This window comes from Pongo abelii, chromosome 18 (assembly GCF_028885655.2).
Source record: "Pongo abelii isolate AG06213 chromosome 18, NHGRI_mPonAbe1-v2.0_pri, whole genome shotgun sequence".
Lineage (NCBI taxonomy): Eukaryota > Metazoa > Chordata > Mammalia > Primates > Hominidae > Pongo > Pongo abelii.
This window is the reverse complement of record NC_072003.2, coordinates 87,515,519-87,525,672: the sequence shown is the minus strand read 5'-3', so window position 1 is coordinate 87,525,672 and position 10,154 is coordinate 87,515,519. Positions and strand designations below refer to the sequence as shown.

Sequence of the window (10,154 nt, the reverse complement as noted above, 5' to 3'; positions counted from 1 at the left end):
TTTTTTTGTTGTTGTTTTTTTTGGTTCTGTGGAAGACTTTTAAAAGACCGTTATTCTTTCTTAAACATTTGGAAACACGTAACATTGAAATGCTGAGCCTGTAGTTTTTCTTTGTGACAAGATATAGGTAAGATTTCTGAAACACAGGGGCTAGTAAGATGTTCTATTTCTTCTGATAGCAGTTTTTTCCTAGTAATTTGTCAATTGCATCTAACGTTTCCCACTGACTTTTGAGACAGCCTCAAGTTTTTATGTCTGAAGGGTTCGTAGATTCTGACTGTAATTTGTCCTTGCTCTCTTTTTTCTGACTAGTGTACCAGGGTTTTCTCAAGTGTACCAATCTTCTCAAAGAATCCAATTTGGTTTTGTTGGTTGTAACTACGTTTTGTGCCTCATTTCCTTAATTTTTCCTTGTCTTTAAGCTTTTCTCTAATACAACTGTCAATGTATTCCCCGAGTTTTGATCAATTTGCACTTGTCATTCAATTACAAATACCTTCACATGTCCAGTTTTCTTTCTTATCTGACCTAGGGGTTATTTAAATGTTTGTGATTTAACTCCCAAACATTCAGGGATTTTTCTACTTTTCTTCTCATTAATTTTTGCCTTAATTCCATTTGGTCACAAAACATATTCTGCAAGCCCCCATCCTGTGGCGTTGAGGTGGCTTCACAGTCTAGTGGGTGGCAATTTGGAGAAGAGCACATTCCCTGAGGTTGCTGGGCGTGACATTCCTTACACGTGGCTTGGGTCAAGGTGTTCGTCACCTTGCTGCAGTACCTTGCATCTCTACAAACGTTTTCTATGCCTTGTTTCTGAAGTGTTTGTCACAGTGAATTCCAGGACTTAAAATTGCACGACCCTTGGCCGGGCATAGTGGGACATGCCTATAATCCCAGCTACTCGGGAGGCTGAGGCGGGAGAATCGCTTGAACCCAGGAGGCAGAGGTTGCAGTGAGCCGAGATCACACCACTGCACTCCAGCCTGGGTAACAAGAGCGATACTCCGTCTCAAAAACAAAAAAAAACAAAAAACAAAGCCAGGCGCGGTTGCTCATGCCTGTAATCCCAGCACTTTGGGAGGCCGAGGCAGGCATATCACGAGGTCAAGAGATTGAGACCATCCTGGCCAACATGGTGAAACTCCATCTCTACTAAAAATACAAAAATTAGCTGGGCGTGGTGGTGTGTGCCTGTAATCCCAGCTACTCGGGAGGCTGAGGTAGGAGAATCACTTGAACCCAGGAGGCACAGGTTGCAGTGAGCTGAGATCACACCACTGCACTCCAGTCCGGGCGACAAGAGTGAAACTCTGTCTCAAAAAAAAAAAAAAAAAAAAAAAAATTGCACGGCCCTTCCAGCCTTTTTCTGCAGGGCAATACAGGGGCTTTAAAACAATTCACCTCCCTTCGTCCATGGCTCAAGTTACACAGTAATGATGTTTTCCAGTATTTTGTTTTTAAGATTTCAATGAAACGATTTATGTATGTTTATTATTCTCTTTGTCCATCGCTCCATCTTACTCTAGGCACCTCCCCTGGATGCATACTCCTGCTCTTGAAGAAAAATTCCTAACAATTCCCTGTAAAGGAGGTGTCATTGGAAATGACAGCTTTTTTTTTTTTTTTTTTTTTGAGACAGGGTCTTGCCCTGTCACCCAGGCTGGAGTACAGTGGTATAATCATAGCTCACTTCAGCTCAACCTCTTGGGCTCAAGTGATACTCTCACTTCAGGAACTCAAGTAGCTGGGACCACAGGTGTGTGCCACCACACCCAGCTCATCGTTTTTGTATTTTTTTGTAGAGATGGGGTCTCACTATATTGCCCAGTCTGGTCTCTAACTCCTGGGCTCAAGCAATCCTCCCACCTCAGCCTCCCAAAGCGCTGGGATTACAGGCATGAGCCACCGCACCTGGCCTCAATTCTTATTTATACATTCTTTTTAAGTATCACCTAATTCTTTATTTTTGTAATTTTGAGATAATTTATATGCCAACAAATTCGCCCTTTTAAGTGAAGGATTCAGCAACTTTCAATTCCACAACATTCTAATCACCCAAAAAGAAACCCCATGCCCACTCGCAGTCACCCCCGATCCTGCCTCACCCCAGTCCCTGGCAACCACGAACCAGTCTCTCTGCAGTTGTCTTTTCTGGACATTTCATATCAATGGATTCAAACAGTAAGTTGTCCTCTGCACGTGGCTTCACTCGGCACCGCTCCCCCGAGTGCTGGTCACGCTGCAGCACGCATCCACGTTCCGTTCCTTCACGTGGCCGGATGACATCCTATTCTTTGGAGACTCTGCTCAGCACGCATCCACGTTCCGTTCCTTCACGTGGCCGGATGACGTCCCATTCTTTGGAGACTGTGCTCAGCACGCATCTACGTTCCGTTCCTTCACGTGGCTGGATGACGTCTCATTCTTTGGAGACTCTGCTCAGCACGCATCCACGTTCCGTTCCTTCACATGGCTGGATGACGTCCCATTCTTTGGACAGTCAGCTTTGTTTCTCCCTTCATCTGCTGATGGAAACCCAGGTTGCGTCTACCCTCTGGCTGGTATGAGCCGTGCTGCTGGGCACATCCAGGCACAAGTGCATGTGTGAGCAGCTGTCTTCAGAGCTCCAGGGTGGATCCCCACAAGTGGAACTGCTGGGTCAATTGGTGGCGTGTCACCAGCATCCTGAACAACAGGTTCACTGAAGACCCAGCCCCACACCTAGAGCTCCCTCCTCTGCACCAGTGGCTCCCCCTCCACCCAGCACCCAGTGGGGGCCCACGCCTGCTGCCTTGCTTTCATCCCATCGCAGGCATCTGTCCTTTCTCTCTGGCTGCTGTCAAAATTATCTTTGCCTGTGATACTTGCGTGTGTCGAGGCAGAGACTGATGTTCGTTTCTCCTTGGAGTTCTATTCTACTTCCTGAATCCTTGAAATGCATCTTCCTTCTGTTCTCTCCATTCTCTCCTTCTGGGATTCCAATCATACACGTGTGGACTTGACTTTCTACACCCTGCCTCCCAGCTGGTCCTTTCTGTCTCCTGGAGAGTGGCCAAGCTCCGGTGAATTCCCGGGACGCCTCGGCCCGGCTCCTTGTGGTGGCCATCTTCAGAGGCAGCCCCACCACGATGGAGACGCAGAACCCATGAGCGCCATCCCCCTTTCAAGAGCAGCTCATCCAAGACCCTCACCCCCAAGGGGACCCGGCCCAGGATCCTGACGGGGTGGAGCTGGAGCTACGACCGTCTGGATGGCGACGCGGAACTCCTCCCAGAGAAAGCAGAGAGAGGCCCCGCTCTAAGTCAGCAAACACGACTCCACGTAGGCCCTTCCCAAGCCCCTAACGTAGCTGCCACAACGGTGTGGGTGAAGCAGGCCAGGCACGGCTGGTCACCAGGGATTCAAACTGCCTCTGGCTCTTCTACTTGCAGATATTATCTCTGCCTTAAAAAAAATGTGTGCTTTGCTGCGTCTACTGCGAGAATGAAGACCATTCTCAGCAATCAGACTGTCGACATTCCAGAAAATGTCGACATTACTCTGAAGGGATGCACAGTTATCGTGAAGGGCCCCAGAGGAACCCTGCGGAGGGACTTCAATCACATCAATGTAGAACTCAGTCTTCTTGGAAAGAAAAAAAAGAGGCTCCGGGTTGACAAATGGTGGGGTAACAGAAAGGAACTGGCTACCATTCGGACTATTTGTAGTCATGTACAGAACATGATCAAGGGTGTTACACTGGGCTTCCGTTACAAGATGAGGTCTGTGTATGCTCACTTCCCCATCAACGTCGTTATCCAGGAGAATGGGTCTCTTGTTGAAATCCGAAATTTCTTGGGTGAAAAATACATCCGCAGGGTTCGGATGAGACCAGGTGTTGCTTGTTCGGTATCTCAAGCCCAGAAAGATGAATTAATCCTTGAAGGAAATGACATTGAGCTTGTTTCAAATTCAGCAAGCCACAACAGTTAAAAACAAGGATATCAGGAAATTTTTGGATGGTATCTATGTCTCTGAAAAAGGAACTGTTCAGCAGGCTGATGAATAAGATCTAAGAGTTACCCGGCTACAGAAAGAAGATGCCAGATGACACTTAAGACCTACTTGTGATATTTAAATGATGCAATAAAAGACCTATTGATTTGGGAAAAAAAAAAAAAAAAATGTGTAAACAGTAGGGCCTGCCCCTGTGGCTGCAACTTTCTCTAAGGACCCCAGGACTGTGCCTTCTGGAGCTGGCAGAGCTCTGTGGTTTACGAGAACAAGAAGTTCCACAGCTGTGTCCTAAACCAGGTTTCCCCTCGACAGTGCCTATGACATGGAAACAGAACTGACTGTCCCGGGGTGCCCACACCTACCGTCTGCACAGTGAAGAGGGCAGCAGCGTGGCCTGAAGGCCAGCGAGCCCGACCCCCCAGGGACAGGCACTCTCTGGCGAACCGTCTCACAGGAGGAAAAGCGTAAGGCTGCTGTGGTCATAAATACATTTTATTTCATTAGAAATGCATAATTACAGTGTTTGAGAGCATTTCCCCTAGAAAAGTAGGTCAGCAATACCCCATCGGAACCAAGAGCTGGCTTTGCAAACACCTGCCTCATGACACTGGACAGAGCACACAGCAAAGGGCTCCCGTCTCATGACACTAGACAGAGCACACAGCAAAGGGCTCCCGTCTCATGACACCAGACAGAGCACACAGCAAAGGGCTCCTGCTACTCCCCTGGGATTTTTTTTTCAAATTTTCTTTTTTTGTTATAAACACCATAGCAAATTAAAAAAAGCTGTTTAAACAGAAAAATATCATAGTTCTTGATTTCCCGCGCATACGCGATGCTCTCCGCACTGTGCCTCCCCTCGTCCTCCAACACCAACATCATGACTCAAACGAAAGGGGTCTCCGGCTGGGGGCGGCGGCGGCTGCTCTTTCAGTTGATAGGATGCTCTTCCCCGCGGAGGCAGCAGCCTTCAGACGCACTTCAGCAGAACAGGTGCAGCCGCTGCCTGTGCCGAGGCCGCGAGAGCAGGGCGCGTGGGGGCCGGGCTGTAGGCAGAGCCCGCGAGGGGCTCCTGGTGCCGGGGGCTCCTGGTGCCGTGGGCACCGCTCACTGGATCTGGATGGCCCCGTGCTCGAGCTGCATCTCCGGCTGTAGCGTGGGCTGCAGGGCTTCGGCCGTCTGCAAAAGGGAGAAAGGAGGGACTTTCTAGAAAAACAGCCAGCACTGCATGGCCAGCGGGTGTCATGAACAGCCAGTGACTTTAAGGCAGAATCAGAAACACGCACACAGGAGTGCGAAGGAGCCCTGACGGCCCCGAGGCTCACCCGACTTGGTACAGAACGCCTGGCTCCCAGCGGAACGACGAGCCCACGACCCTGGCACCCAGGGCAGCTCGGGCACACCCAGGCCCCGGCCTGCCCCCCACATGGACTCGGTCACCCGGGCCGGCGCGGCAGCTGCTCCTGCCTCTCCAGCCCCAACCTGCTGCCTCACTGGGAAGTAACCTGGAAGTGGAGAATATCCCGGCCCTCCCTAAGATTTCCCTGAAGCTTCAGGTACCATTTTGCCTTCCTATCAACACTGTCCCAATGTTTCAACAAAGGATTTTCGGGGCAGCTATGTTTCTTCCCTCAAAGATACAAGTTCTGGTCAATGAGTTACAGATATTAAAAGGACTTTAAATATGAAATCACAGCTTTATCTTAAAATGAGTTAAAGGAGGTCGGGTGCAGTGGCTCATGCCTATAATCCCAGGACTTTGGGAGGCTGAGGCGGGTGAATCACTTGAGGTCAGGAGTTCAAGACTAGGCTGGCCAATATGGTGAAACCTCGTCTCTACAATAAATACAAAAATTAGCCGGGTGTGGTGGTGCAGACCTGTAGTCCCAGCGGCTAGGGAAGCTGAGGCAGGAGAATTGCTTAAACCCAAGAGGCAGAGGTTGCAGTGAGTCGAGATTGCACCACTGTACTCCAGCCTGGGCAACAGAGCCAGACTCCATCTCAAAAAAAAAAAAAAAAAGTAAAGGAAAAATATATAGTCATGGAATAAGTCAGTCATCCTCCAGCTCAGCCACGCGGAACATGCCCCAAGTGGAGGAGCCCACTCTAGGGCTTCCGTGCACACTCCCTGAAGCTTCAGCTGGAGGGCACAGGAACCACAAAGGAAGAGCCAGGAGAAGCCACGAGCCCACGGCCGAGCCCACGGGAGAAGAGGCCTGGCAACTTCTACTATAGTTAAGGTCCTGCTTCATTTTATTTTTTAGAGATAGGGTCTTGCTCTGTTGCCCAGGTTGGAGTGCAGTGGTGCAAGCACAGCTCACGGCTGCCTCGACCTCATGGGCCCAAGTGATCCTCCCACCTCAGCCTCCCAAGTAGCTGGGACCACCAGTGCACACCACCACGCCTGGCTAAATTTTTTTGAGATGGAGTCTCACTCTGTCACCCAGACTGGAGCACAGTGGTGCAATCTCGGCTCATTGCAACCTCCGCCTCCCAGGTTCTAGTGATTCTCCTGCCTCAGCCTCCAGAGCAGCTGGCATTACAGGCACCTGCCACCATGCCTGGCTAATTTTTGTATTTTTAGTAGAGATGGGGTTTCACCAGGTTGAGCAGGTTGGTCTCGAACTCCTGACCTCAGGTGATTGGCCTGCCTCAGCCTCCCAAAATGCTGGGATTACAGGCATGAGTCACCGTGCCCGGCTCCAGCTAATTTTTTTACGTTTTGTAGAGATAGGGGTCTCGCTACGTTGCCCAGGCTGGTCTTGAAGTCCTGGGCTCAAGCAACACCCCTGCCTCGGCCTCCCAAAGCACTGGGATTACAGGCATGAAACACTGCACCTGGTCCAGGTTGTGCTTTTTCAAGACAAATGTCAAATGACACTCGACATATACTGTTCCCCGGATGGAGGAGGGCCTTCCAGGGTGGGATGAGGGGTCAGTACGGGGACTGTCTCCTGAGGGCCCGGCCACAGCTGGGAAGGCCTAACGGGAAGGGGCGAACCTCAGCTGCCCTGGAGGAGCTACACCAGGGCCATGGGAGGCTGGGGTAGGGGGGCCACTGCCTGATGGATGCAAAGCCCCTTCCCCCAGACAGCTGGAAAGGCAGCTGGGGACGTGGGTGGGTGGGGACAGTGGGGCACAGGCCTGGGCTGGCTGGGAGGGACTCACTTGCCCTCCAAGGACAGTGGCCAGACCCATGTTCCGGGCAGAGGCTGGTGGAGGTGCTGCCTCTGCTACAGATGGTTCAGGGAGCCTATGACACCCACAGGCCACCCTGCATTAAGACAAGTGTCTTCCCCTGCAAATGGCACCCCCCTACCCTCCCAACCCACTGCTCCAGGGAACAGGCCCCACTCTCCACTTTGAGGATTGGCCACCCCCACAGGCCAGCCACCTGCCTTCCATCCTAAGGGAACCCCAACTTCTCAGAGCCAGGCCCTCACAGCTGAGCCACAGGTTTTCCTAGAATTAGCTCAAGCGCGTGACCCTGCTCTGACCCATGCAAGATGCAAGGCTATTCCCAAGCATGACTGGGGTGGGGGCTTCATGTGGATAAGGAGGCTCAACCAGAAACCTGTCTCTGTTGGGTGCAGTCACGCCTGCAGAGTCACCGTGAAGGCCTTCGGTCACTTCCCAGTGGGGCAGAGCTAGCCTGAGGACAAGCTGAGATGGTAAGGCAGAGAGCTGAGCCCTTGGTGACAAGCTAAGGCACCCTGCAGCTGTCTGGCCTCAGATGGGCAAACCTGCTCACCACCAAGTCCAACCACGCTGGGGTTTTCTGCAGGGAAAGCGGCCCGTTAAGCATGCCGTCTTCCTTGGCTATTACAATGGATCCTAATTAAATCGTTCATCTGGGGCCTGCCAGGGAGGGCATGGTGACAGAGAAAGCTTACAGGAAGCTAGGGGTGTAAACACCAACCATGGGACACAGGTTTCTTCAATTCTGAAATCTGAAAATGACCAGAAACTTATAATGCAGCAGGACGCCCTCAGGCATGGCCCCCACATCTAGTTTCCTGGGCGCTGACCTCACTGCCCTCCTGCAGCGCTCCTATCTGGAACGGCACGAGGGGCCGCCACGCGTCCTCAGCATGGGCTGAGGCAGCCACGCCTGACTGTTCTTCACGGACAGGCCAAGGTTCACACCACATAAAATAAGTGCTGCCGAACGAGTTTGCCTTCACCATCCCACCCACCCCCTCCCCGCTGCCTGCGCGTTCTGTGCCCATGGCCCTCACGTGCTTCCAGCCCATCTCCAGTGAGGTCAGCGACAATGTGGAACCAAACACCACGCAGAGTACAGGGCGTGCCTCTGCGGGGGCCACCGTGCCCGTGGGCAGAGTACAGGGCGTGCCTCTGCGGGGGCCACCGCATCCACGGGCACAGAGTACAGGGCGTGCCTCTGCGGGGGCCACCGCATCCACGGGCACAGAGTACAGGGCGTGCCTCTGCGGGGGCCACCGCATCCACGGGCACAGAGTACAGGGCGTGCCTCTGCGGGGGCCACCGTGCCCGTGGGCAGAGAGTACAGGGCGTGCCTCTGCGGGGGCCACCGTGCCCGTGGGCACAGCAGGAAGGCTCAGGCCAGAGGAGGGGCCAGGAGGAGGGTCTAGGAGGAGGGGCCAGGCCTTCTACAGGACACGGGTCCTTAAACTCTGGGCCCGCAGCTGCCCCGCTGTGAAGAAGACGTGAGTGTCAGGTGAGCACTGACATCATCACACGGCTGCCGCGGCTGAGGGACCGCAGAACCGCCCAGCCTGGCGACTGGCGCACCCTCGTGAGCGTGAGCTCTACTGAGCCCAGCCCTCTCCTCCCGAGGGCTGAGGGGCACACCTGCCCTCAGCAGTGTCCAGGGAGCAGGGAAAGGCTGCTCAGATATCTAGGATTTTAATTCTAAGCATTGAAGGCAGATGGCATCAAGACACAAGTGGATCACCAGAGCTGCGTCCACAGAAAGGAGAGAAACAGACCCAAAGACAGCAGCCAGAATGTTCCAGAAGGGCTGGGCAGCAGCCAACCACCAGGCTGGAGGTAGAACAAGGACAAGGTCCCCGTTGGGCACATTCCCAAAGCAGGTGGCACGGAGGCTGCGGGGCCAAGACTGCTCCCGGATGCGGGGCCACCTTCCGCCTCCTGTGTTCAGAGCAAACAGCCCACGGCATCACAGGGCTCTTGTCTGGGCCTCGGCCACGCTGGAGATTTCAGCACAGCCTCACCCTCAGGGGCTTCCGCCTGCGAGGTATGGAGATGCTGGCCATGAACCCGTCCGGCCATCCACCGAGCACAGCAGCCCTGCGCTTTGTTTTGGCGGACGCTAGGGTCACAACAGCCCAAGGTGCTGGCTCTGCCCCAAGCTAAGACCTTCAACGAGGGGCAGGGAGCTCTTGGGCTAAAGGGGCCCCCATGCTCCCCAGCCCACAGGAAAGGGCTATGTGGAGGGAGGACAGGGCAGAGCTTCACTTCTGCCCCTGAATTTACAAACATTTCCACAGGACAGTCTCAAGAATCAGTTGGAATTTGGAACTGGGGCAGGATCTACCTTCTCACCTTCACGTTCACGGCGAGTGTGAGACGTAGAACCCTCAGATGGGCATCCGTGTCCAATCACGTGCCCTCCACACGGGAAGAGTCACGAGAAAGCCCCGGGGCCATGTGTGCCCGGTGGCAGCAGCAGGCGGCCGTGCCATCACTTCAGTGTCCCGGCGCGGGGCCCCAGACTCACCTGCGCCCCGGCCGTGTGGTCACTCACCGGCGCCAGCTGCACGTACTGAACCTGGATGTCACTGCCCTGGAGTGGCGACCCATCCACGCCCGCTGCAGCGGGGTCCGAGGAGGCCACGGCAATCAGCTGTGCGCCCTGCAGCACCTGGAGGGAGAGACACGGGGGCCCGTCAGTGGCGTGGCCCACAACCCACAACCCACATGGCTCCACAGACCGTAGACCCCAGCCCACAGGCGCTGTCCCCTGAGCAGCAGGGACACGGCCTCAGGGCCACACCGAGGACTCTGCGGCACATCCTGTCTCCCCATCACTCTTGAGTCACATCAGATCCAGTGAGAGAGTGCCGTCGAGTCTCTGCTGGATCTGCAACTCCCCCCTCGAGCACCTACAGAGCGGACAAAAGGGAAAAAAAAAAGCAAGGCAGAGTTTCCAC

General features: G+C 53.7%; 2 protein-coding genes across 30 annotated transcripts in view; one reads left to right on the top strand and one right to left on the bottom strand.

Moving 5' to 3' along the window:
- The first annotated feature begins 1,977 nt into the window (after positions 1-1,977).
- LOC129050864 (large ribosomal subunit protein uL6-like) lies at positions 1,978-4,145 on the top strand. The gene has a single exon (XM_054534278.2). It carries the CDS (start codon positions 3,487-3,489, stop codon positions 3,973-3,975), a length of 489 nt encoding a protein of 162 aa, XP_054390253.1. The 5' UTR covers positions 1,978-3,486; the 3' UTR covers positions 3,976-4,145.
- A 328-nt stretch (positions 4,146-4,473) lies between these two features.
- BANP (BTG3 associated nuclear protein) overlaps positions 4,474-10,154 on the bottom strand; it is a 125,354-nt gene continuing 119,673 nt past the window's right edge. For 22 of the 29 annotated variants that reach the window (XM_024233474.3, XM_054534269.2, XM_054534272.2 and 19 more), the window contains 2 exons: positions 9,722-9,865; positions 4,474-5,178 (listed from right to left, as the gene is read on the bottom strand). In XM_024233474.3, the coding sequence (XP_024089242.1) occupies positions 5,107-5,178; positions 9,722-9,865 (216 nt within the window). In that variant the 3' untranslated portion in view covers positions 4,474-5,106. Of the gene's footprint in view, positions 5,179-9,721; positions 9,866-9,929; positions 10,107-10,154 lie in introns of those variants that run through there. The other 7 variants (XM_063717795.1, XM_063717793.1, XM_063717797.1 and 4 more) reach the window with 2 other exon arrangements.